At 50.8% G+C, this 27,881-nt stretch overlaps 1 protein-coding gene across 2 annotated transcripts; it reads left to right on the forward strand.

The window, feature by feature from the left end:
* Positions 1 to 204: 204 nt before the first annotated feature.
* cicb (capicua transcriptional repressor b) lies at positions 205 to 27,768 on the forward strand. Of its 2 annotated transcripts, XM_067237730.1 has the most exons (22): positions 205 to 733; positions 773 to 1,834; positions 1,877 to 3,760; positions 16,582 to 16,731; positions 16,867 to 17,032; positions 17,548 to 17,659; positions 18,058 to 18,240; positions 18,439 to 18,571; positions 18,696 to 18,886; positions 19,049 to 19,187; positions 19,316 to 19,413; positions 19,606 to 20,635; positions 20,850 to 20,980; positions 21,102 to 21,259; positions 22,099 to 22,286; positions 22,476 to 22,925; positions 23,027 to 23,310; positions 23,445 to 23,602; positions 23,752 to 23,912; positions 24,108 to 24,242; positions 24,565 to 24,696; positions 25,435 to 27,768. In XM_067237730.1, exons 1-22 carry the CDS (start codon positions 274 to 276, stop codon positions 25,719 to 25,721), a joined length of 7,692 nt encoding a protein of 2,563 aa, XP_067093831.1. In that variant the 5' UTR covers positions 205 to 273; the 3' UTR covers positions 25,722 to 27,768. The 2 variants fall into 2 exon arrangements, with proteins under 2 accessions (XP_067093831.1, XP_067093832.1); XM_067237731.1 differs by lacking the exon at positions 205 to 733 and having other exon boundaries at positions 1,717 to 3,760; positions 23,761 to 23,912; positions 24,538 to 24,696.
* Positions 27,769 to 27,881: the final 113 nt, after the last annotated feature.

Below are 27,881 nucleotides of genomic sequence, written 5' to 3' on the forward strand. Positions count from 1 at the left end.
TGCAGCGGCGAAGCCCTAAAGAAGGAGGGGCCTCGACTGCAGACGGCAAGGAAGCCCACAGAGGGAGGAGAGGGGGTGAAGGAAGGCGGGGCTTACGGGATCAAAACCCTCCCCCCGGCCCTCCCCCCGGCCCTCACCCCGGCCCTCCCCCCGGCCCTCCCCCCGGCCCTCCCCCCGGCCCCCAGCCCGGCCCCCAGCACCACCCCCAGCCCCATCACCGTCTCCAGCAGGAAGACAGCCACGTTCAAGGCCCGCATCCCCAAGAAGAAGTACATGTATGAGCAGCACTGTGCCAGCAAAACCCCCGCCTTCTCCACCGCCAGCCCCCCCTTTGCCACCCAGACCCACACACAGCACAGCTACCACAACAGCCTCAGCAACACTGAGGGCAACAACTCCAACAGCTTGATTGTCAGTAACGACATCTCCAAGACTAATGGTAACACCATTAGTAACAATAGTAGTAACAGCAGTAGTGACAACAGTAGGAACAACAGTAGTAATATCGATGGCCGTAATGCCAACACAAACAATATGAGCAACAGTAATTGTAACAGTAGTATCTGTAACAGTAACAGCATTAATAACAGCATTAGTAACAGCATTAGTAACAGCATTAGTAACAGCATTAGTAACAGCATTAGTAACAGTTCTATAGGAAGTAGCAATTGTAGCCTCTCATTGGCTCCTGGTGTGTTAACCTGTGAGGATCGTATGCATCCGGGGTTTAACAGTCACACTGGGGACCCCCTGGTGGAAGACGGGCCCACAGGGGCCTCGAGGACAGCAGCTCCCCCAGACAGAGAGCCCCAGAGCGGGGAGACGGAGGCCGAGGGGGCCCCTAACTCAGTACGCTCGTCTTCCACAGACACAGCCAGCGAGCACTCGGCAGACCTGGAGGCCGTGGACCCCACCCTCCACAGTGTGCCCCCCCCACTGCCCAACCTCCTCACGGGCCCTCACCACGGACACAGCACCCTGGACCCCCCCAGCCCCAGTGGGTCCAGGGTGTCTGGGGGACTAGCCGACGCCCTGGCCAGGGCTCTAAAGAACCAGAGAGTCCTGGCCCGCAGACGAGCCAAGTGGACGGCTGCAGGGGAGGAGGGGGTGAGGGAGAGCGCCTCGGCAGCCCAGTCCCCCGTCTTCCGGGCGGGGGTGGTGCGGAGGGTGAGCGGGGGCACCGTGGAGGTGCAGCTCCAGGGGGAGGAGGGGCTGGTCCACTACCCCTTCCGAGGCGGGGAGCTGACCTCCCCCAAGCCAGGGGAGGAGACCGCCGTGGAGGTCATCTCGGACGCCCCTCCTCCGGGGAGTTGCCCCGTGACCATCGGGACTCGCGTGTGCGTGCCTTTCGGGGGGGTTCTGCAAGAGGGGGGGGTGGAGGAAGCCGGGGGGGGACAGCCGTACAGGGAAGGGGTCGTTTCCCAGGTGGACCCCCATCCGGCGGTGTCCTTCCCCTACAGGGTGCTGCTGGTCGAGGACAGGGAGGACCCGGAGGGGGGAGGGAGGGGGGAGGAGGAGAGGAGGAGGTCTCAGGCCGTGTGGGTGTCCAGGCAGAGCCTTCGTCTGCTCACCCCCCCGTGGGAGCTGCCCCAGATGGAGGGAGGGAGGGAGCGAGAGAGGGACAGGGAGAGGGAGGAGCGGGAGAGGAGGGAGGAGATGGAGGTGGAGAGGGAGGTGTGTCAGTTGAGTATCGGGATGGTGCTGGGAGAGGGCGGCGCCATGTCGGGTCACGGGTTCTCGCCTGCGGCGATAGTGGGGGGGCATCACTACGGCAACGTTCCCCCACCCCACTCCCCGGCGGGCACCGCCAGCGTTGTAGCTGGCATCGCGCTTGGCCGAGCCACGGAGGGAGAGGGACAGGGTTACCCCGACAGAGAGGCGGAAAGAGACAGACAGAAGCAGCCACACACCCCAGAGGAAGACATGGAGGTGACCCAGTTCAGCATGGCCTTATCCGGCACCCCCAAAGCCGGCGTGGCGCCCCAGCACCGCCACATCCTCTCCAAGCCCCTCGGGGTCCTCCCCTCCGCCTCCCCCCTCCTCACTGTGGTCCGGGGCCTGGGGACGCCCCCCCACCGCCTCGCCGGACCCCAGCCCCCACCCCCTTCCCCTGCCGCGCCGTGCGCCACGGAGACGAGCGGCGGTGCTCCGCACCCGAAGACCACCCCCTCCCAGACCCCGACGCCCGCCGGAGAAGGCGGGTGCTCGGGGTCGACCTCGACGTCCTCGTCGCGCTCGCGCACCCCGCTCTCCCTGGCCCAGCAGAAGTACAAGAAGGGCGACGTGGTGTGCACGCCCAACGGCATCCGCAAGAAGTTCAACGGGAAGCAGTGGCGGCGGTTGTGCTCGCGGGACGGCTGCTTGAAGGAGTCGCAGCGGCGCGGCTACTGCTCGCGCCACCTCTCCATGAGGACCAAGGAGATGGAGGGGGCCGGCGGAGGCGCGGGGGGCGGGGGGGACAGGGAGCGCTGCGGCGGGGGAGGAGGAGGGAGCAGCTCGGGCACGGTCACGCCGTCCGACCTGCGCGGGCGGGCGAGCAGCGAGTTCGACTGGGACGAGACGTCGCGCGACAGCAGCGAGGCCAGCAGCAGGGGGGGGGACTCGCGGCCCCGCCTCGTCCTGCCCTCCCTCCTCCCCCAGGACTTCTCGTCGCGCTTCGACTTTGACGAGTGCGAGGCGGCGACCATGCTGGTGTCGCTGGGCAGCTCCCGCTCCGGCACGCCCTGCTTCTCGCCCATCTCCAACCAGTCGCCCTTCTCCCCCGCACCCTCGCCCTCGCCCTCGCCGCTCTTTGGCTTCCGCCCGGCCAACTTCTCCCCCATCACCGCCTCCCCGGTCCTCCCCCACCGGCGCCACCGGCAACCCAGTGGGACGGGGGCCAAGCTGGGGGCCCTGGGGGGTGGCGAGAGGGAGAGACACCCCTCGGGAGTCCAGCCTTCTTTCCACACCAACCTGACCTTCACCGTTCCCATGAGCCCCAGCAAGCGCAAGTCTGACGCAACTCCGGCCTTGCCACCGCCCTCGCATGCCCACGATTACCCCCCCAAGGCTGAACTGGAGCAGGGCAACATGAACTCCGCCTCCTTTCGCGTCCTTTCCCCACAGACACACTCTCGCACGCACACACCCACCTTCCCCCGACCCAGGGGTGTGAACACGCCCTCCAGCCGGCCCCCCTCCTCCACCGCCGCCTCCCCTCCTCCACTGCTGGTATCCCCCACGCCCCCCTCTCCCCTCCCCCTAGACACCGGGCCCCGCCACGTTGCCCCAGTGTCCCAGCAGGCCTTGCGGGACTCCCCGGTGATTGTGAGAAACCCGGAGGTCCCATTGGCCAAGTTCACCGAGCGTCCAAAAACTTCCACAGACCCGAGCCACGCCCCCCAGCCCTCCTCCGCTCTCCAGGTGCCCGTCCCCATCAATGCCGCGGCCACGGTGACCAACGGAACCGTCCTCCTCCGAAGCCCCGCCCCCACCCTGGTGCTGGTGACCTCGGCTCCGCCCTCCTTCAACGCCTTGGGGACTTGCAGCCCCGCCCAGACGCTCTCGATCGCCGTCGGCACAGCGCTCGGAGGCCCCGCCTCCGGCAGCCCTGCCAGCCCTGGGGGGAGGGGGGCCCAGGGGGCGCAGGTGTTTGGGGGGGAGCTGCAGCAGCCGTTGGCGTGCCACCCCTCCCCCACCGCCCTGCTGCCCCTCCTCCTGCCAGCGGAGAACCCCCACCCTGCGCCACGCAAAGACATCATCATGGGACGCCCCGGGACGGGTGAGAAACACCACAGTGTCTATCAGTGTGTGTGTCTGTGTGTGTGTCTGTGTGTGTGTGTCTGTGTGTGTGTCTGTGTCTGTGTGTGTGTGTGTGTCTGTGTGTGTGTCTGTGTGTCTGTGTGTGTCTGTGTGTGTGTCTGTGTGTGTGTGTGTGTCTGTGTGTGTGGTGTGTCTGTCTGTGTGTGTGTCTGTGTGTCTGTGTGTGTGTGTGTGTGTGTGAATTTGTTGAATGCAGCGATAAGACTGTAGAGTGAGAAATTGTGTGGGAAAGAGTCAAGCTTCAGACAGATGAATAACTACTGAAGAAATTGGCATATTTTTTGGTATCCTACATAGTGCACATATTTTTGCATATCAAATGTTTAATGTGTCCCGTACATCGTGACCAGACTATTTGAGTGCTCCATCTAATAGCACGAAAAGGGTTGGTCTTCTTCCTTTATGTTACTACTTAACTCCTATTTATAGAAAAAAAAGAAAAAAGAAACCTGGAAGGGTATTTCCAGTATTTGGCTATAACACCAGTTGTGGGTGAACAGGCTGTATTGAATAGTCGTTCTGGATTTTAATGGCATTTTCTTCAGATAAATTACCATACGCTATGTCTATTCAGGGGAGTGATATGTCAGCTGCATGTTGCAGTTGTCAGTAGGGTGTGTGTGTGTGTGTGTGTGTGTGTGTGCATGTGCGTAAGGGGGAAGTGCAGCTCAGTGAGTGAAGCAGTAACCATGGTTATTTAGTGATCCATGGCTAAACTTTAAACACAGATGAAATGTACAGATTTTACGGAGCAATGTAAAAGTAAAGAAAGAAAGACAGTAGGCGGATTGAACAGGGGCCTCAACCAGGGGAAGGCCATGAAAGACTGGTTTTACTGTAGGCCTACTTTGCGAGTCAAACCGAGAATGTTATCAAGCATTTAGCCTGTGACTCAGCAACAACATGTGGCTACTTGAACACTCGTGTGTGGCTCCCACGCAATTTTAGGATTAATCAAGACCATGTATAATAAGAAACCTAAAACTTTATAAAAATGTAAAACATTTTTGGAGAATACAGCTTAAAGGTGTCCGACTGCCATCATGGACTTTTACGAATGTGCACATTTCATGGGTAATGAGACTGTACTGTACGAACACTACTGGTTTTTAAACCAACCATTTATTTTGTCCGTGTCATCCGGTGGAGATCCATGGCCCAACCATGCCTGGTCTGTGTAGTAAACCATGAAAATAAATAAATAGTGAAGTGGTATGGTGAAATTTTTAAATGGCGTAAAAATAGGAATGGGCCTAGATATTTCAACTAAGAATGCACTGTTAAACACGACCTGGTTGCTTGCACGTTTGATCTGCATTACGAAGTTCTCCCAGAATAAAACATTTAGCTAACATTAAGAGACATTTTGAAAGGCCAGACAGTATGACTTTGGCCCTTGAACAATTTCAAGTTATTCATTTACAAACAAGCTGAAAGAATACCTAGATTTTTTGGTGCTGTGATCGATGGATGGCAATAAAAACCATTGTTGATAAGCTATAACGGTGGTTTTCATCTCTCAAACTATTCATCCACTGTGAATCCTAACGCAGCCTATTTTGGTTAAAAACATGGCTCTTGACATCAAAAAGCTGGCCGACCACTGGTTTAGCCTAATGTGTAGCCTATTCAAATCTTCAGAACGCAAACCACTGCTGTACCTTAAGGGTCGTACTGGCCAAGTTGTTGGAGATGCTAAGAGAGATGCTTCTAGGTCATTCAAAGATCAGGTATACAGCTACTGTATACTTAATTTAACTCAACTCTCCTCACCTCACCTCACCCTCCCTCACCTCTTTTCCCCTTTCCTGACATGAACTGCTGTAGCAATGCGTTCCAGAAACGTGGTTGTTTTATGGATCAACATCCTTGTTTTTTTAACCTAAGCTTCATCTATGTAGGCCAGATATGTACCAACTTACCACCTTTGGCTGTGCATAAAACAAAGTGGGTGTGTGTGTGTCATATTTTTGAGTGAAAATGGAAGAGGATGGGTTGATGATTGAAGACACGTGAAAGGAGGAGGAGATGAGATGAGAATGGTGGGCTTCTGAGAGATATTTTGTTTTTTTGTTTCTTTGAGAACTGAATCCTCTCACTGTGGAGCTTGTGTGTGTGTTATTCCCTCTCGTGGTACAGTAGTACTTTAGAGAGCCTACCATGAATTGTGGGTCTGCTATAACCAATCCAGCTACTGTAAACACTACGATATGGTCAAAGCTAGTTCTCTCCCTGTAAGGCTTTCTTCTGACGCTTTTACTTTGGTCCCTGAATGTGATGAAACATCATCAAACGTTAAAGTGAGACTAGTGTAAAAGTTTTGGAAATACAATTGGGATTAGGCTACATGAAAACATGATCTTGACAAGGACTTGAGTCCTCAAAAACTAGAAACTGCAAGTGGCAGCTCGGATGTAAGACGGATTCGAGAGACCGCAGATAGAGTGCGGCTAGTTTGGTTTGTTATATGTTTTAGATCAACACTTGTATTATTGTTTTTGTTGATTTTATGTAAAGCACTTTGAGCTGCAATTCTTGTATGAAAACTGCTGTATAAATAAAGTCTTACTTATTTACTTACTCAAATACAGTTATGTAAAACTTAAGCAAAACTGTTCATGGTAATGCAAATATTTAGGCCTAAAACTGCAGACTAAAAAAGAAAAAAACTAATTTGCTTGCAAATTCCAGCCCTTGTTATGTTTTTGTGTGTGTCTGTGTGTCTGTCTGTCTGTTTGTGTCTGTCTCGATGCAAGCCCAAACGCCTTTAACCTTGATGAGCCATATGATGTTACTGACAGGGATTGTCCCATGGGAAAGGAAGAGGTATGTGTGTGTGTGTGTGTGTTTCGAAAGAGATTGAGGTTGGGTTTGGCTTTCAACATCTCCCTAGGGACCATTATCTCCTCACACCACTTATCAATGATGCATTGTGTGTGCGTGTGTGTTTATGTGTCAGTGTGTGTGTGTGTGTTTATGTGTCAGTGTGTACCGTGAAAAAGGACGGTGGAAACGGTGTAGGAGGTCTTTTGGGGTGTGAATTTGTGTCGGACTCTAATTTTGTACACAGTGATACGTGTGCGCACGTTGCGGTCTCCTAGTCTGTGTGGGAGTACGTGAAAAATGTTCCCTGCTCCAAGCTCATGTGTGGGATTGAGATTGGTGTGTGCGCGCGTGGTGCGTGTATCTGCGATTGAGAGAGATAGAGAAAGATTGAGGAGAGAGAAAGCAAGAGAAAGATTGAGAAGAGAGAGTGAGAGAGATCAACATTTTTCTATCTGCACTGACGCGCTGTTTTGGGGTGTGACTCGTGGTGTGACATTTTGGCCCAGCCGGCCCTGTTGATCTTAGATGGGGTGTGTATTTGTGTGCCTGTGTGTGTTCAGGTTCCTACGGTGCTTGTGTGTGTGCGTGCGTGTACACACAACCGAAGAAGAGATACACATGCAGGCATAGAGAGGTCACGAAGTGTAAACATCTTATCCAGAAAACTCTCCTGCAGCAGAAAGGACATTGAATGAATAGTGTCACTCTGTGAGCTCGCGCGCATGTGCGTGAGCGCCTGGATTTCGTACATCTTTGAAAGACAAGCAAAGCATGTGGGTGTTTTCTCTCTTGAGTGAGAGAAAGAGGGTGTGTAAGCTCTTGTATTTGAGCGTGTTGGAGAATATATCATAGCTAGAGAGGGGGGAGGGGGGGGGGAGAGAGAGGGGCAGAGAGAGAGAGGGGGGTGCATGAGTTTTGTGTAGGACGGATGATTTCAGATCATGAAACATGTTCTCTTTATACACATGAGATATCAACATGTGTGTGTATGACGATCTGAGTACAGGATTCCCAGTCACTCACCCACACACTCACTCACTAACACACACACGCACACTATTATACTTTGTGGAACACTATGCACATAACACCAGTCTTAATTTAATAGTTCAGCTTAGTTTTAATAGTTAACTAGTTCAGTAAGTTACAATGTATGTTTTTAATACTATTAACAAATAAAAACAAACACTTCATACATTTATTTTATCAGCAATTTTATACAATTTGATATAAAGAAATCTGATATAATAAATTAATGTGCATTATCTGGTTATCATATTGGAAAATTGCACTTTACAGTATATTTGATAGCATACATCACAGTCTGAAGAGTATTATGTTTCTGTCAGCTAGAGAAGAGAAAGGAGAAAGAAAGGGAGAGAGAGAAGATAGAGAGACATAGAAACGAAGAGGGTTTTTGTTGCATAAATGAGATAAACAAGTTAGGAGAGGGGGATAAGAGTGAACGATGTCGACTGTAGCTTTCACAGAGAAAAAAACAAACGTACATGCACACACATTTTGAAAGAGAAGGAGGGGGAGGGGGGGGTTAATGCCAGACCAGAGAACACATACAAACCCTCTTCTAGAATGGATGGATGGAGTCGACAGATGAGTGGCATTGGGGAAAAAGAGATGAATGTGACGAGGAGAGGAAGAGGAGGAAACAGGATTGATCAGGTGTGCTTTGTATGGAGTGTGTACAGTTTTGTGTGTGTGTGTGACCATAAAGCAAAGTGTGAATGTCACATCTGGCAACCGTGCACAGACTCACACACACTGACACACACTCACACACCCAGACACACACACACCCAGACACACACTGACACACACACACTCACACACTGACACACACTCACACACTCACACACCCAGACACACACACACACACACTGACACACACACTCACACACACTGACACACACACACACACACTGACACACACACTCACACACACTGACACACACTGACACACACACTGACACACACTGACACACACAGACACTCACACACATAGACACACACACTGACACACACTGACACACACACTGACACACACTCACACAAACTGACATACACTCACACACACTGACATACACTCACACACACTGACATACACTCACACACACGGACGAACACACACACACTGACATACATACACTCACACACACTGACATACACTCACACACACTCACACACACTCACATACACTGACACAACGTACATGGTACTGGAAAACAGAAACTTCTGTGTCAGTGTGCTTTGCTCTGCAGTTCCTCTTTCCTCTCCCCTTGAAAGTACACACACACACACACACACACACACACACACACACACACACACAAACACAGGCTTTTCTTTCAACTCTGACATTTCAGTCAAAATGTATGTGTAAATGAAATTACTCAGTTAAGCATCATGTGTATATTTTCCCCCACCCCCAAAACTGAATTTGCAATTGACTTTGAAGTGCTTGAGGTCAAATCTCTGTAGCTGGGAACCTTACCGCAGTGTATACACTTAAATATTCAGTGACGGACCATATTATTATTATTATATCTCTTACGTTCAGTGGTTTATCATATCAAAAAAGATTTAAAAAATTGAAACGTGAGACAACTAGCCTATATAACAAGAAAAACATATATATATCAATTATATAGTAAATGTTCTGCTACTTATTGCTGTTTCTTAAATGCATGTAGGAGAGATGGAACTGGGAGTCAACATACATCTTAGTCTACAAGAAAACACAATAATACACTGACATAATTTAAAATACTTTTAGTAAACTTTTTCCTCTGTTACAAAATTGTAACTCATCTTTTACTGGGTGTCAGGGGCCTGTGTGTATAAATGTATGTTTTAGATTGTTCTGTGGAAGGCTTTGGAAATTAATTGACACTTTATTTTGTATTTTTTTACTGAAGCTATACACCAGAGACCTTTGCATCTTAACACACCTCTTGGCTTTGCACCTTACCACACACACACACACACTTAATGACTGACAGGCACTTAATGACAGACAGGCACAAACACATAACCACTCCAGGCAGACTTTCAGAAACATGTCATTCTCACGTACCCACGATACGGACACACACTCTTTTAGTCTTCCTGCAGTTCGTTCCTCTTCCCTCCACTGCCTGTGCGTCTCTCGTCTTCCCCGAAACCACAGCGTGTGAACTGGAGCCTCATAACCCTTCTCTCCCTCACACTGCGGTGGCTTCCCCTCTCTTCTCCTCCACTCGCTCACTCCATCCTGGTCTACCCGGATACGGATACCCGGGAATAACATCCCCCCCCCTTCCACCCCCCCCCTTCCTTTACGTAATGCTCAAAGCCCCTCACACAGGCTCCCTGGCCATGGCAACAACCACATCAGAGTCTCTCCTGTCATTTACACAGTCTCAGAGAAGCTTCTAGTCACAGAACTGCACACACACACACACTCACACACAGAGACACATACACAAGGACACCGGCACTAGACTTTGATTAACATTTTGGAGGAAATTCTAAAGGTACATTTGCCCTACTCTAGGTGTAGGCGGTGGTATAACAGTTGTGCAATGCTCAGAGTCAAAGTCAGAGTGTGGAAGTGTCCAAGAGTTTTATGCTCATTATTCAAATCATCTTCCTTCCTCCTCCGTCTGGTCCTCCTCTCCTCCTCTCAGAGTGTTTTCTCAGGCTGTCGTGGTCGTCTTTCTGGACGTTTATCTGAAGGCTCACTCTGCCCCCAGGTGGTCAGACAGACCCATTACATCTGTCAGTAGACTGAAGGAAGATTCGATTTTTGCGTCTAGACAATGTCCTCCGGTCAGTTTGAACTTTTCTTCTGTAATGGTTGCGGTGAGGGTTGAGCCACTGATGGCTGATCCCAGATCCAGAGCTGGAGGATGAAGGGGTGGAGACTGTCTAAAACTATTGGTGAGGAGAGTGAGGAAAAACTATTGATAACATTACTTCTGAGTAAGCTAATTCTTCAGTGCATTACCTGCCATATACCTTGATGGCAGACAAGTATTTACATATGTTATCGACTACCCCTGGAATGGAGGTGTGTGTGTGTGTGTCGGAGTGAGAGCAAGGACTTGTGGGGGCAGACTTGGCGGGTTTAGGTTGGCCATCGGTCACCACAAGTGACATGCGGACCTGTGCCCAACATGGCTGTTACCATGGTAACTGCGAGGGGTGTTGAATCGAGTTATAATTGGAAAGAGCAAATGATTGGCTGGGTGAAGAAAAATACCAAAGGGGGGGGGGGGGGAGCGGGGTTGGAGAGAATGTAGGAGGGAGTAGAGGAGGAGAGCTGGATGGATGTGATGTCAGGTGAGAGATGAGTGAATTGTGGTGGGCTGGAGTGGATGTTCCAGGTAGGTAAGGGGGTCACGTGAAACTGCACTTCATTAGATGGTATTAGTCACACACACACACACACACACACACACTGAATGAGAACAGCATAATCCCCCAACACCTACACAACCCTCCGCCAATCAGAGAGACAGCAGTGCACCTCAGCCAAACTCAGCAGTGCTCGCTGAGGGGGAATTTGGGGTCTCTCTGTTTCTGTCTCTCTCTCTCACTCTCTCCCTTTCTCTGTCTCCATCTGTTTCGAGCTGTCGTTCCTCCGCGTTCACGTCTACCAGACGGTGACTGTCAGAGCCCGTGTGGGTGTGTGTATGTGTGTGTGTGTGTGATGTCATTGTTTGCTGTTTCCGCACCGTCGTTATTCGACATTGATTTTGTGGCGCCGTTATTTGACACTGAGGAAATGTCTTGACGATGCGAAAGGCTACAGATATGGAATAATTAGTCGGCAAATAAAATGATACTATCCTTCGGTAGTACTCCGAATACAGTTCCTACAGCTTTACAGCGATTACTCCAAAAAGTTCTCTTAATTAGTGTTGTATGAATGACCAGAGCTGAGCGGATTTCTCCTTTCCTCTCTTACTATGCTTCTGCCTTGGCTGAGCTGTAGTTTAAAAACTGTAATCTCTCAGTCACACACCACACAAACTATCTCTGTCTCTCTGTCTTTCTCTCTTCTAATATCAATTACTTTAACCATTCAGTTAACGCTACATGCTTCAAAAGTCATGGAAATACCACATTTACATGACCAGGGGACCGCAGAGTGAAATAGTCACCACGATGAAGTTCTGACTTGTGTCAAACCACCTTGATGGGCAATTTAGACGTTCATCAGGTTTATTTACAGTCCTTTTTTTTTTGCAGTCAGGGAACTGAAAGGGTTAAGAACTTGTTTACTACAGGGGATCATCTCAGGCAGTGGAACTGGCCTTCATTGGCCGGCTCTCAAACCTGCCTACGCACCGACTGGTTAGTCAAGACACACAAGTCCCGCCTTCCATTGTGCTTGTGTCTGGCTGACAGGATAGGTTTTCACTTTGACACCATACTTACTCCGGGGGCACTGCTCCTAGTTTTTCTGCTTAGTAACCCCTCCCTACTTTTGCTTGTCTAATCTTTGGGTAGCTGACTGTAAAGCTAGTGTGTGTTAGTAGTGTGTGTTTGTAGTGTGTGTTAGTAGTGTGTGTTTGTAGTGTGTGTTAGTAGTGTGTGTTAGTAGTGTGTGTTAGTAGTGTGTGTTAGTAGTGTGTGTTAGTAGTGTGTGTTAGTAGTGTGTGTTAGTAGTGTGTGTTAGTAGTGTGTGTTTGTGTGTTCCCTGCCATGCCTTTGTGATCCCACCCTCCCTGTGCCTGGCCCCTCCACCCTTCCTCCCATAAGAGAAGTTCTGTTTTCACAATGTATTTCCTCCATCCCTCCCTCCCTCCCATTCTACCTCCCTCCCTCCCTCTCTACCTCCCCTGCACAGAAGGACTAAAGTCTATTTTTACCTTCTGGTACTATCCACTTCTCTTGTCCCTTCCCACCCATTTTCCCTCACTTGAAAACCCTCCCTCTCGTTATTTTCTCATGGTTTGGTGCATAAGAATCTGTGTGTGCGCGTTTAAAATTCTGTCTGGAGGAGGCAAAACTGCACGATGGAAAACTCGAAAACGAATGCTTCTTGGACTGAAAGGGTTGGTTATCATGGAAAATGACATCACCTGTCTCCTGCAGTTTTTGTTGTGTCTTCAAACAAATTAAGCAGTAGACTTAATCCCTAACCCCAATTCAAACTACTAAATACACAATTGGCCAACCGTATTTTTCTGATGTATTTGTATATTAATATGGATGTGTGGATTGAATATATTAGTCGATAAGTTTGTATTATTAAGTGGCAAATAACATTTGCTTACTACACACTAACTGTTGGATTTCAGTGACCATATTGGTAGCATTCTGGTTATAGTGGTAGTTGTAGTAGTGGTTTGTGAAGAAGCGTTTAGTTTCATTACCCCTTCTTTTTGCTTCTCTATGGGTGTCTGGCTGCTGACTCATTACATGATGCGCCATATCAGGTGGTGCAAAGCAATCAGTCAAATGTTACCTCAAGCAGTGTCAAACACAAACACTCCCTGTCCAAGAGGGGAAATTCACGTGCACTCAAAAGATCAGTGGTACACTGAGTTTGAAGTAGAGAAATGTTCTTTGGTTACATAATTGCAGATGGCTTTATGTAGGCAAGTGTATTTTTTGGACGCCGATTCGTAATTTACAAGCGCCCTCCAAACATTTGATGGACGATTTAAGTATTGCATGTTCCGTTCACATTACTGGGGTGAGGGCGGGACTTGTCCAATTTATGTCAAGCCATTCGTTGTCCTACATTTCAGTGTGTGTTTGATTTGTGGCCTCGTTAATCAATCAGGTCTTACTACGTGAAGCAGACCATTAGCAAATTATGGAGGGGGAATATATTATTTGCACACAAAGTTTTTACTGTTTTGTAGGAATGAAAGGCCAGTAAATGAATGTTAACAGCAACGTGTTGACACGACTGAATGTCGCAAGAGTCTATACGAATTGATGGCCCGATATTTACCTACATTATATTGCTTATCTGTTCCGTTTCACATTGTCTGCCAATGATGACTAACCGATATACAGAATGAGATTAGCATATGACTGACATTCCAGTGCACATTCGAACCAATCAGCGGTCGTGGCGGCGGGATGACAGGTGGTTGCTTTGACCAATGTAGTAGCGTAGGTCTAAAAAGGGGCGGGGCACGCTTGGGCGAGGTTGACACACTGAAAGAGCGAGAGGGGGCAGCCTAGTTTACAACAAGAGGAAGAAGGAGTGGACGAGAGAGAGAGACCAAAGGAGTAACAGAGGCACACAAGCGTTAGAGAACAAATCAAAGGGAATACAATCGACCTCCAGCAAGATGAAGTGACAACGTATTTTTGTTCGTTACTATCAATTACATCGACCGAGCGGACAGAAGGGTGTGCGCGCCTTAGTGGGGGGAGACCTCCGCGCGAAGCAGCGAACCTGGTGCAGACGGACCTCAAAAGCTGCCATCCTCTCTGTATTTTACAAAACCCTCGATTTTTTTTAACGACTACTGTATAACAGCTTCTCCGTTTTGTGTTTCTGCTTTGGCGTTGTAGTTCTTTTTTTCTTTATTTTTTTTGTTGAAGAGAAGAATCATCCACGCCTCTGGTCTAATCTTTCGTTCTGTCATTTCAGTCCAAGAGTTCTCATGTTTGCTACTATCATCATCACCTCCGCTGTTCACAGCATACTGGTCCAATACTTCAACAACTTAGCCAGCCACTAGCAACATTTTCACTCGATTAGGTTCAAACTGGTTAGGTTATATGAGGGGGAGCAGAAGGTTGGAATTGTACATTAAATGTGGATAGCGCAGGGAAACTGCATTTTTAAATTGATCTAAACTTAAGGGTTCGTGTGAGGTGGTGATAGATTAATGCACCAGTTGAAATGCACTTGGGTTAAAAGTCTGTCAGAACATAGCTGGAGTGAGCAAATCACCAGCAGTACGAGATGGTCACATTGTTTGTTGTGTATGCACAGTAGATTTTTGATTTCATGTTAGCCTACATACTGTATCTACAGTACAGTTTCGCTAACTTGAAAGGAAAGTACATACCTTGCAGTAACGTGTGGTATTTAGGTTCAAGTAGACGAGTTATAATTGCCTACTAATTAGAAAGGTCTCCTTGTAACAGTTACGGGAGGCAGTAGTTCAAATCCTGTTGTGAGGAGTTGTGTGTAGTTATCATTTATTGGTGGTGTGTTGAAATGAATAGCAACGTTTATTTAGCTGCTTTGTGTTCTGCGGGTGCAGGGTCAGGGGCGTTCCCGTGGGACTGTCTAGTTTGGAACGGCGCACTTACGTCTTCAGGTGCTGTGTCGAGCAAACCAGACAACCTGCCTTGCTTTTAAGTTGCAAGCTGCTCCTTCCAGACCGAGAGTTACATGGGTTTAATAGCCTGTGCCGTAGAGCTAGACACCGTTGTCTTATGAAAAAACGACCAAGCGTGACTGGAAAAAAGCCATGCTGAATAATTAGCCAGCATAAAACACTGGCTAACCTAGTACTGTACACTCGTTTCATCAGATTGCTAATAGCCATTCCATGAAAATGGTCGTATCCTTGTCCCTTTAAAAACAGGTCGAAATTGAAAGAAGTTAGTAGCAATTAGATACACAGTTAGCATGTTTCGGCTAGTTAGCTATATTGCTAACTAGCTAGCCATAGCCACATTGATGGTAGTCGTGCGACAGTTTTCTAAACCCTGGAGGTGGCTTATGTCTTGAAACAATCGTCGAGGTATTTGTCCGCCCGTATACCAAAGAGGTTTGGCCTGGAGACATGTAAAATATTCCCCGTAATGACTGCGTAGGTGTCGGCCTGATGTAATAACACATGCCGTGGATGAGATAGAGGCCTAGTTAACCCTTTCAGTACCACACAACTCTAGTAATGTAAACAAACAGAGGAAGAGGGGGCATCAGGGGTAATTGGACCACAAGAAGGACGACGTTTCCAGTGAGAAGTCAGATCTGTTCGACGTGCTGCCTTTATATCGTTGCATTGGGACTTTGTAATTTAGTTATCATCCTTCGAATGTTGTATTGTTATCATTATGTGCGTTATCAGAATGCCGCAACATGAGCAGAGCGTGACTCTAATGTACCTATAGCCCTTATGTGGAGAAGTATACATGTTAAAATATTGGACACAGAGATAAAAGGGCAAATCATAAAGAATTGCGTCTGGTGCTATGAAATTGTGAGTGATGCCATCCTGAAGGGCCAAATCGACGCAGTTTACATCGAACCCTGATGTCTTTGCTTTCATCTGGAGTTTTCAATTTCTGAGTCGGATACACGATGTTTTCACGCAAGACATTTTAACAAATATTACAGAGGCACCTTTCCTTGGACGTTTCTCCCGGGCATTTTTTTTAAAAACTCTAGCATTGTATTCAGCCATGTTTTCATCAGAAAATCCTCAATACCTCCGTCAAGGATTGAGCATGTTCGGTCAGTAACAGCTATTTACTATACATGTCTAATGTGAATTAAATATCACTACCATTGTGCCGTTGTCGAAACATATCAGTGTACATTTTCAATATGAGTACAGTAAGTGCATACAACGAAACAGTAAAGCATACTAAGTCATTATTAGATTATGCTAGTAATCTCATTGGTCAAGATCCTTTCCGTCCGACTACTAACAGAAGGGTACTGGGGAGGGATTGTTGTCTGTCGTAAGCGCTGTTATTGTGTGTGGATGGTGTAAAATGGATGGATACAGTTAAGTTTTATACTAGCTTTTTAGTATCACAAGACACCTTTTGTATAGGGGTTACTGACATTGTACTTCTGTTCTTTGAAGCATTGACCAAAACTACTTTCAGTACAGCTTCCCATTACTATAAAAAACGTCTCTTATGTGAAAAGTATGAAGAAGTGATCAGCTTGAGTCTCACTAGTACAACTAATAATAATGAATTGTTATGAATGTAATCATTTTAAAATTAACTTTGCAGTGTGGACCAATGTGGAGCCGCGATCTGTTCCTGTGTTTCCATGGCATTCCTTGGTGCCTTTCCTGGCACCTACCCAATCAGATGCCTCGACTCAACCCGTGGACGGACAACAGCCAGTCCACCACCCCCCAGCGGCTAACCTTAAGACAGGTACTCATCGGCATAACGTGCCAAGAATATCTCCTCAGCTCCATCGAGACCGACCCTGTTGAAACGGCGAGCGCGCAATCCTCATGGTTTTTCAGTCGTCTCTATTAAGTTACCCCTGCTTGTTTTGCCCCGCAGAGTCTCAGGGAGGTGCTGTGCTGCTCCAGGAATGCGTGGAGGCACCCCCCACCCTGGAGAGGGGTCCTCCGCCTCGCCCCATCGCAGCCACGGAGGAGCCGCCCCCGGAGAGGGAGGCGGAGAGGGAGAGGGGCGACAGCGAGACAGAGAGTGACGTGGACGACCCGTAAGTGTCCTTACTCAAGCCGTACGCGCGCGTCTGTGATTGGTCGCCAGGTTGTGAGCACGCCAGTGGCCATACACGCGCGCACACACTCTCCACTTTGAGGTGTGTGTGTACTGATTCTGTCATGTGTAGCCCAGGGTATGGAGTCAACACAGGGCAAAGAGACAAAGGCATTCCATCTCGTCCACGGCTCTGCGTTGTCTCACTACATGAAAGGCAGTGGCCTGGCAGCAGTCCATTGACATGGACGAGCTGCCTGCTGAATCTACTAAACTATCTCTTGGGAGATAAGCCACTTGCACTGTGTGTGTGTGTGTTTGTGTGTGTGTGTGTGTGGGTTTGTGAGAGTGACAGTTCCTGAAACCTCCATAATGTGTGTGCCTTCTCCTGCCCGTGCCTCGTTCCTGGGTTTTGTGTGTGAGTGTTAAAGGGCTGTGCTTAGTTTCAAATAATGAGGATGAGTCTACCAAGCTCATGGGTCTAATCAATGCATCATACCCCTCCCTCCCCTACAGGTTCTTCCCTAGTGTGTTACCTGATCAGCCCCTTTCCATTACCCCGGTGAAGAGACGCACCCAGTCCCTCAGCGCCCTGCCAAAAGATGGAGACAAGGCCAGCCCGGGAAAGGTACCTCTCTCTCAGTACCACCATCTCCAGTTGCTATGCAGTGCACGTTCTCCATCATTCTTAGTGCTAGTTTTATATACATTTACATTACATGTAGTCATTTAGCAGACGCTCTTATCCAGAGCAACTTACAGTAAGTACAGGGACATTCCCCCCGAGGCAAGTAGGGTGAAGTGCCTTGCCCAAGGACACCACGTCATTTGGCACGGCCGGGAATCGAACTAACAACCTTCTGATGAATAGCCCGACTCCCTAACTGCTCAGCCCTCTGACCCACTATACATATAGTCTCGACCGTGTCAGCTTGCCTCTCTGTCATGAGTACTGTTAGTAGATCTGCTATGGGGGTAAGGCGGGGTTGTCAGTTCATCTCCACACTCACACACTTTCTCTCTCAGAGGGAGAAGGACCATATCAGGAGGCCGATGAACGCGTTCATGATCTTCAGCAAGCGCCACCGCGCTCTGGTCCACCAGCGGCACCCCAACCAGGACAACCGCACGGTCAGCAAGATCCTGGGGGAGTGGTGGTACGCCCTGGGCCCCAAGGAGAAGCAGAAGTACCATGACCTCGCCTTCCAGGTACACACACACACACAGGACTATAACCAACATTTGTCATAAAATTGTCCAGTTGATGATTTAAATGGTTAACTTTGTTTACGCACACAACCGAATACTGTGATTAGCAAATGTGTTTGTTTTGTATTTGTATTCTCTTCGCGTTGTACCTTTTTACAAGCATCCTACCTTTCCCTGTGCCCCCCGTCCCGTGTGCAGGTAAAAGAGGCCCACTTCAAGGCCCACCCAGATTGGAAGTGGTGCAACAAAGACAGGAAGAAGGCCGGCACTGAGGGCCGAGGGGTCCCTGGGGGCAAAGACATCAGAGAGAGGAGCATGTCTGAGACCACGGGTCAGTCAGTCACACACACACACGAGCACTGCAGAACTAACCACATCGGCCACTTGTTGTTTCTGAGCTAGTCTTAAACAAAGTACCCTCTCTTCCTTCCCCCTCCCCCCTCTGCATTCAGCAGAGCCCCAGTCCTTGTCCCTGGGCCCGGAGCTGAAAGGGGTCGCAGCGGGCCTCGCGGGCGTGTCGGAGCGGGCTGTGGGCGAGGGTCACGTGGCCAAGCTGACCCGCCCGCGGGCCTTCTCTCAGAGTGCCATGCACAGCCTGGAGAGGAGCGAGAGGGGCAACACCCAGGCCCTGGCAGAGCTCGCCCAGGTATGGAACACTTTCCCCGTCCTAAGACGAGCGGATTCTTCATACTGTAGATTTAGTTTGAGTGTTCTGTGTTCTTGTCTCATCTCGCATCGCTCCTTCCCCCTTCCCCCATCTCCCCTCTTGCTTCTCCTCCCCCTCTCTCCCCCCACACTCCCCTCCCAGATGTGTGGCGACGGAGGGGGCCAGTTTGCGGGCCGCGCCCCGCCCCTCTCTCGCTCCCAGCGGGGGGTCAGCGAAGACATGACCAGCGACGAGGAGCGCATGGTCATCTGCGAGGAGGAGGGGGATGACGACGTGATCGGTGAGCACCGGCTGTGCGCCCCGCCTACAGGGCGGAAAAGACTACGTTACCCATAATGCTGCAGTGCTCTCCAATAACCCCCCAAAACACTGCGTGCGTGAACTCTCGATCCCTTTCCCACCTTGCAGAGGACCCCTACCCCAGCAGCTCTATAGACCTCAAGTGTAAGGAGAGGGTCACTGACAGCGACAGCGACAACGCGTCCGGGGACGAGAGCAGCCGCAAGGTAAACAACCAGGTCTCGACTTCTGCCTGCCTGTACTATTGATCTGGTTGTTTGCCTCGATCTAGACAAGTCACTTAAGGGAAATTAGTTCTCATAGCCCGGTCGAGGGGAAAAACATCGAAGGCAAGGACGGCGTTTTTTTCAACGTTTTTTTTTCTTCTTTGCTGTCTTCTTTTCTTCTTCCCTATCCAGCGAGTGTTCGCTCCAGTGATCTGTTCTTCCTCCTCCTCCGTTTCCCGGCCCGCGCCACATGGCAGGAGTGTATCTCTCTCCTCCTACCCGACCAAACGCTATGAAGGAGGAGGAGGGAACACAGGGGGACTATCAGACCGCAGGAGGAGGAGGGGAATAGAGGGGGGAGGCGGGGGAGGAGAGGGGGAGCGTAACGATGGATTTGAAGGAGGAGGTGGAGGAGGAGTGGCTTCCCTCGCTCTCTCGTTCTCCTCCTCAGGCCAGTCGGTCATCTCCAGCTTTCCGTCCGGAGGGCCCCCTCCCTCCGCCGTGGCCTCCCTGGGCCTGAGCCCTCTCCTGGGCCTGGGGGCAGTGAGAGTGGCCTCTACGGTGGTCACCAACGTGGTTCGTCCTGTGGTCAGCACGCCGGTGCCCATCGCCAGCAAACCCAGAGACGGGGGGGGCGCGCCGAACCTGCACCCGCCTGACAGGAAGTCCCTCCCTCTGCAGCAGGCACAGCTTCTCATTGGCTCTGGACCAGGAAGTGGGACAGCAGTAGGGGGTGGGTACTTCTCCTCGTCCTCACCCAATGCCGTAGGGGCAGGGGCGGGTCCTGGGGGGGTAGTGACCAATCTGGTGTTAGGAGGCGCGTTCAACGCACAACCTACCGTCCAGCTCATCAGCTCCTCCCACCAGCCGATATCCCAGCACCAGCTCCCGCCCACAGCCCCGGTCTCCACCTCCCAGCACGGCCAAACCAACGGACCCCTGCCTCTCCCCTTGCTCCAGCCCCAGTTCCTCCCCGCCTCCTCTCTAGCGCCCCCTGGGGGTAAAGCCATCACACAGGTCCAGTACATCCTGCCCACCCTCTCCGCCAGCACCAACCCCAAGAGCCCCCCTCAGCAGATCAGCCAGCCAACCAGTATCTTCAACCTGCCCACAGCTCCGCCCACACACGTGTCCTTGGCCAATGGGAAGCAGCCAGGCTCGAGCTCTCTGTCGGGGTACGCCTCCAGTCCAGCAGTAGGCGTTGTCAGTCCAGGAGCCAGAGGTGAGACACTAGCGTCCGATGTAATACTGCTAAATGTTCTGCTGCTCAGTCAGAAATGTGTACTTTTTGGTAAAGCAAGTAACACTTAGACACTGTCTCTCTTTCTGTCTCCCTTTCTGTCTGTCTCTCTTTCTGTCTCTCTCTCTTTCCCTCTCTCCCTTGATCTCATCTCCCCAATCTCTCTCTCAATCTCCCTCTCCATGTTGTCCTGCAGTGCAAACACAATCCCCAGTCCTCCAGGGCAAGATGTTGGTTCCCATGGCAACAGTGAGGACAGCCCCTTCCCAGCAGTTTCCTACCGTGGCTCCGCCTCTTCCTGTCCAGAATGGCGCTCAGACAGGCAAGGTGAGGAATCTCTCAGGATCCAAACGTCCACATGTAATTATTAGAATTTTTTTACATTTACTTCCGTGTTTTTTATTCTTCTCTCTAATTCCCTCTTTCTCCTCTGTCTCTCCTCACCTAGCTCATCCAGATTTCTCCCCTGCCAGTCGTCCAATCACAGCTCTCGCAGGGCGGAGCCGTGCATCCCGGAAGCCCCTTCCCCGTAACCATGGGAGCGGCTGCGATGGTGGCCCCTGGCTCCGCCCCCCAGACCGTGCTGCTGCCGACTCCTCCCACCAGGTAGGACCAGCGACGCCCCCACCCCACCCCTCCTCCTCTCTGTGTGGTCAACGTTATCAGTCAGAGACCTTGGGAAACACACTAGTCATTGAGGTTATCACCTGTCCAGGTTACTGTGTGTTTGAGTTTGGACAAGCGTAGACAGTGGAGGCGATGCAGCTTTAACGGAACAGCTCCTGTTAGTGTGTGTGTGTGATGTGGGTTAGTCATGCTTCTGGTGGCCCAGGCTGCCTCTGCCTGCCGCCCCCTCACTTCCTCCAACACACACAAACACCACACACAAACACCACACACACACACACAAACACCACACACCACACACACAAACACCACTCACACACACACCACACACACACACACAAACACCACACACTGAGCTCCTCAGCCCTAGCTGCTGCTTGTGCACACTCACCCACTGACCCTCACTGCAGCAGATCTCTCTCTCTCTCCCTCTTATATCTCATCACTTGTTTTTCTTTGTCTTTCTCTTGGTCTCCTTCACTAGAATAGGTTCTCTTTTTGTATGTCCAATTTTACATACCCCTTCTGTGCATATCCTGACTCACTCACTCACTCTCTCACACACACACACACACATTTAGTCATTTAGCAGACGCTATTATCCAGAGCGACTTACAGTAAGAACAGGGACATTTCCCCTGAGGCAAGTAGGGTGAAGTGCCTTGCCCGAGGACACAACATCATTTGGCACGATAGGGAATTCAGATTACTAGCCCGATTTCCTAACCGCTCAGCCACCTGACACACACACTCTCACACACACGCTTATCAATACCTCCCTAACACTCTCCACAACTCCTATCTTCTTCCTAACTCAGGATCACCTATGTCCAGTCCACGCCCGGAGTCGCTTCCCCTCTGCCTCTGGTCTCCACGACGACCGGCTCCTCCTCCCAGCAGCCCCTGCCCTCCCCCGGACCTGCGTATGTCCCGTCGCCCCTGGCAACGCTGGGCTTCACAGCCATCGCCCCCCCAGGACAGCCCCTGATGCAGCCCCTCATAGCAGGTACACACACACACACTAAACCTCAGCCCTCAATGGACTGACAGACCGACCTTCATTTTGAAGGTTGACGACAACCCATACTGTTACCGAGCCACCAGCCAACCTAAGTTACTTTCTGTCATTTGGGTCGGTGTAACTCTGGTTACTGTAACTAACGTGGTTACTGTAACCACTGGTTTCTGTCTCCAGGCCAGCCCCCCCTGCCCTCCGCCCCATCTCCTGTGACCGGCACCACCAACCAGATCGTCACCGCCATCTACCCTCCCTCCCCCAGTGTCACCTTGGCAACAGGGGTGGTCTCCATGACGACGGTGCCCCCCAGCGTGGTTTATACAGTCTCAAGCGCCTCCAGCATGTCTCCCCACATCCTGCCCAAACATTCCCCAGCCCCCCACCCCCACACCCAGCCCCCTGCTGACCGGCAGACAGACAGGCACCTGCCCCCCGAGAGGCCGGGAGACAGGCAGGCAGACAGACAGCCTCACTTCCAGACAGACAGACAGGCCGAGAGGCAGACAGAGCTACAGACGCACGGTCAGACAGACAGACAGACGTCCAGTAAGAACCACGGCTCCACGGCGGGCTCCGCGGCGGGCTCCACACGGCCCGCCAGCCCCCCTCCCCCTGCCCACACGCCCGGTACGTGGGAGTCCTTTCTTTTTTTGTTCGTTTTTTTTCTGTCAGTTGATGGTAACCCACACCCTGCTCTTTTCTGTCTTATCCATCTGTTTTCTCATCAGGCAGCGGCCCAGGCACCCTTAAACTCCCCCAGCACCCAGTGAAGCCCCCTCACAAAGTCAAGGCCACGGTGGCCAACATTCCTGTCGGCAGCTACGAAGGAGGAGGGCGCGGGAAGGAGAGGGACAAGGAGAGAGACAAGGAGAGCAGCCGCTTCTCCTTCGAGGCGGAGCGGACGGCCTCCCCCTCCACGCACCCTCCTGAGGAGCCCCCCTCCTCGGAGAGACCCCCGGAGGGAGCGAGGGACGCCTCGGACCCGCGGGGCAAGGAGAGCGCCAACAAAGAGGTACCCATGACGACGCGCACGACCGGGCGTTTCCCCACTCCCGGTTCTCTGATGGCTGATTGGACGGTTCGAAGGATCTATCCAAGGTCTCCGAAGCTAAACCCGTCGTGGTTCTCTGCTCTCTCCCTCACCAGGTGGTGTGGAAAGAATCCCTCCCCTCCTCGCCGCTGCCTCCTCCCCCTGCCTCAGACCCCGCCCTGCCTCCGCCCCCCAGCGACAAAGACGCCCCCCCTCCCAAGAAGGTGAAGGCCCGCCCCCCCCCCCTCAAGAAGACCTTCGACTCTGTGGACAAGTAAGCACGCGCGCTAACGCTGTGTATGGATGTGTCGGTTTGGAGCAAGTGTGTACTGTGTTTCCCGTGTGTGTGCATCGGGATGGTCACGTGTGTGTATGTGCTGGGCTTGTTCTGTGTGTCTCACCTGCGTGCCCCTGTGTCCGTGTGTCTGGCAGAGTGCTGTCGGAGGTGTATTTCGAGGAGCGCTTCGCGGAGCTGCCCGAGTTCCGGCCGGAGGAGGTGCTGCCGTCCCCCACGCTGCAGAGCCTGGCCACCTCCCCCCGCGCCATCCTGGGCAGCTACCGCCGCAAGAGGAAGAACTCCACAGGTCAGACACACTCACTCTCTCACACACACACACACACACACACACACTCAGGATAAACGGGGGAATGGAAACGGGAGCAGGATGGGTGGAAGGGTTGAGGGAGAGGGGATGTTGATGAGCACGCTGGCTTTTATATGGAGGTTCCCCTCTCTAGTACAAGTGACCTAGCGTGTGTGTGTGTGTGTGTGTGTTCAGACCTGGACTCGTCCACGGAGGACCCGGTCTCCCCCAAGAGGAAGAGCCGGCGCAGGTCCAGCTGCAGCTCGGAGCCCAACACCCCCAAGAGCGCCGCCAAGTGTGAGGGAGACATCTTCACCTTCGACAGGCCAGGTAAACAAACGCACACCAAGGCATCCCAGGCACCAGTCAAACCTGACTTACTGTGTGTGTGTGTGTGTGTGTGTGTGTGTGTGTGTGTGTGTGTGTGTGTGTGTGTATCCATCCTTCAGTTTGTTGACTTGAGGATATTGGAAAACTCCTTTTTAGAAAAACGGGTGGTTTTTGACGGACTAGGCTTCCTGTGTCAGCGATGACTGTGTTCTCTAAGAGCCTGGCCTCGTCTGGATTAGAGACCCACCTCCCAGCGACCCCAAACTAACCCCCCCTCCCCCCCTTGGCGGTTCAGCGCCCCCCTCCGTGTGTCCCTCCCCAGGCCCGGACGGAGAGGACATCCTGGGAGAGCTGGAGTTTGACAAGGTGCCCTACTCGTCGCTGCGTCGCACGCTGGACCAGAGGAGGGCCCTGGTCATGCAGCTGTTCCAGGAGCATGGCTTCTTCCCGTCGGGTGTGTACACACACACACACACAGTCACACACACACACACAGAGACACACACACACTTTTCAAATGCTGTTGTTGAGTCCACTTTTTTAGATACTGTGAATCAACTAGTCTGCACCCGTACACATGCCCCCTAAAGAACAGTGCATCCACCAATCACACTGCGTGAATGTTTCATTCTTTATGACTTTAATGTGACAGATGCCTACTAGTACAGATGGTACTTTCTCCTCCGTTCTGCCATGCAGCCTGTACTGTAACAGCTGATACAGAGCAGCCCTGCTCCTGGGCAAGGCGGGACTGCAGACTGCTCACAGCCCACACACACACACGCGCGCACACACACACACACACACACACACACATTCCTGTAAAGGCTGCAAAGAAGCCCACCCACACAAACACAAGTATGCACTTCTGAAACATTACCAACCGACAGGAACTATTTTAGTTCAACTTTCGCTCTCGCTCTTTCTCTCACTCTCCTGCTCTATATCGCTCTCCTGCGCTCTCTCTCGCTCTCTCTCAATCGCCCTCTCTCTCTCCTGCTCGCTCTCTCTCTCCTGCTCTCTCACTCCTGCTCTCTCTTTCTCTCTCCTGCTCTCTCTCTCTCTCCTGCTCTCTCTCTCTCTCCTGCTCTGTCTCTCTCTCCTGCTCTCTTTCTCCTGCTCTCTCTCTCTCTCCTGCTCTCTCTCTCTCTCCTGCTCTCTCTCTCTCCCCTGCCTCCTCCTCCCCCTGCAGCCCAGGCCACTGCAGCTTTCCAGGCACGCTACTCGGACATCTTCCCCACCAAGGTGTGTCTGCAGCTGAAGATCCGAGAGGTCCGGCAGAAGATCATGCAGACGGCCGCCCCCTCCGAGACCCCCGGTCTGGGGGCCCCCGACTCCTCCTCCCTCCCCGGGCCCTCGGGGGCCCAGACAGGGGAGGGGGCCGGCGGAGGAGGTGCGGAGCAGCCGGGCGAGGAGGCGGAGCGGGAGGGGGAGCCCAGCCTGGAGGAGCCTCGCGATTCGCAGGACTCGTCTAGATGAGGGGCATTGATAGGCTGCTGGATTGACCAATCCGCTCCTTTATAAAGAAAACGACGCCACACCCATAATCGCCACCCATCTCTCTGTCTACGTCTGCATAGGAGCAACACACCAGCGCTCCCCTCTGGTCGCCCTCCTCCAGTTCTGTTTCTTTCCATCTTCAGGAGCGAACGAGAACGAGTGTGAGAGACAAAAAGGGTTGTGTGTGTGTCTGTCGGAAGAAGGGATAAAGAACTTGAAATGGGTATTAAAAAAAAAAAAAAACTACAAAACAAATGATTCTCTCTTACCAAAAAAGGACATGCGAACCACCAGTGGCATAAAGACAAACGTACTCATCGCACACACACACACACACAAACCACACTTGAATTAGTTTTTATTCATTTGTATTAAGGCTTCCATTGATGCCAGTGAACCCCCCCCTGCTTTGATCCTTGTTGCCTTGAAGCAGCTGGGTTAGGGTGCCATCCCGTACACAGACATCCTGCTGGGACGTGCTCACATCACACTGCTTGACTAACTGTTGATGTCTTTGTTTTCTTTTTTTATACATATTGGACTTTTGGGGAGGGGAAAAGCAATCATTGGTTGCTTTTGAGGAAGTGGTCTGTACCGTCTCGTCTTTGATTGGCTTGTTTCTGTGGGACATGAGGGGGCTGGCTCCCCCCCAACCACCTGCCTAAGGACGATGCGATTGGACGATACCGTTGTTTATGAGATCGATTAGGAAGATCCTTGTTTTATTGGTTGCTTTTTCTCTGTTGTATTCCCACCAAAGCTGACATTCAGATGGGGTCAAGACAACAGATGATTCGGGGATGAAATGACAAACTTGGCTCCAGTCAACTTTTGGCAGTGCCACCATTCCTGCTCATTTACCCACCGGTCTGGCCTTGCCTTCCTGTGATTGGCTATAGCAGACGCCAGTAAGGGGATTACCAAGCATTCCTGTGCCTCTCATTCGATAGCCATGAAGGAAAGAGGCGAGAGAGACAGTCATTGGGCACATCCTTGTTCTTAACGGGACGTTATTTTGTTGCTCGCCTCATCCAAACTTTGAGTTTTAAAGGGGTTTTGGACTTGAGTTGTTAAACCAGAGGATATATGAGGGCTGACAGGGCCAAAGAACCTCTGTAGCCAAGACGTTTTTATTCCCTTTTAAAAAAAAAAACACCTTGATTTTTCATTGAATCCTATGTAACTCATGATCACTATGTTATTGTATTAATATAATTCTTATTATTACTACTGTTGCTATTTTAACTCTTATAATTTTACTAGTCATCATTTTAGTGGACCTTACTGTTAGTCCTTCTGGCGGACATCTCTGCGGTTCCCCTCCTTCATCCTAGGTATTTAATTTAGGGATTGAGAATGTGCGTGCGGGCGTGTGTTATATTCCTCAATTGTGCATCTTAACACCCTTTTTAGTCTTCCTCTATCCTCTCCACCTCAGCAAGGACCTGAGGTAACTTTTTTTAAATTCATTTCAAGAGGAAAGCAGAGTTAAGTGACATTTCTTCATTCAAGAGTAATAAGCCGTCTGTCTTTTAAACCACCCTTGTATTCCTCTCTCACTCCCTGGCTACTAAGTTAGATTATATAGCCTCGCCACTTATATTCCTTCTTCCTCCACCTCTTTCCTTCCCTCTTTCCTCCCTTTGTCACTTTATTGTTCTTGCCGGACCACCTCCTTAGGAGGGAGGTGAGAAAAACTGGGGGGATGGAAGGGAATTATCGAGAGAGTGGTTAGGGTATAATATTGGTTATGTCTTTGTGCAAGACTTGGTTCTGTTGTACATAATTACTGTAGAGTCTGTAGACTCGCTATATTACAAGGAAAAATGTGTAATTGATTATAAATTGACTATTAAAGACACCATTACTGAAGGTAAAATTGTGAAATGGGGAAAAAACGAAATAACATATGAGTATAAATGTCTGTGTTACTCCTTGTTTTGCTGGTACAGTATGCAAGAGAGGAATTTCTATGAATAATTTAAGTTTGTATATGTATCTTACAAATAAATAGATGTTCAAGTAAGTACTGCTAGTTTGTTTTATTTGACTGTAATCCAAAATCCTAAAGGGTGTACAGCAACTGCAAGTCAGCAAACTGCTGAGACAAACCTCTTATTGTTTAAAGGGGGCGAGGAG

The sequence above is a fragment of the Osmerus mordax genome, chromosome 6 (assembly GCF_038355195.1).
Source record: "Osmerus mordax isolate fOsmMor3 chromosome 6, fOsmMor3.pri, whole genome shotgun sequence".
NCBI lineage: Eukaryota > Metazoa > Chordata > Actinopteri > Osmeriformes > Osmeridae > Osmerus > Osmerus mordax.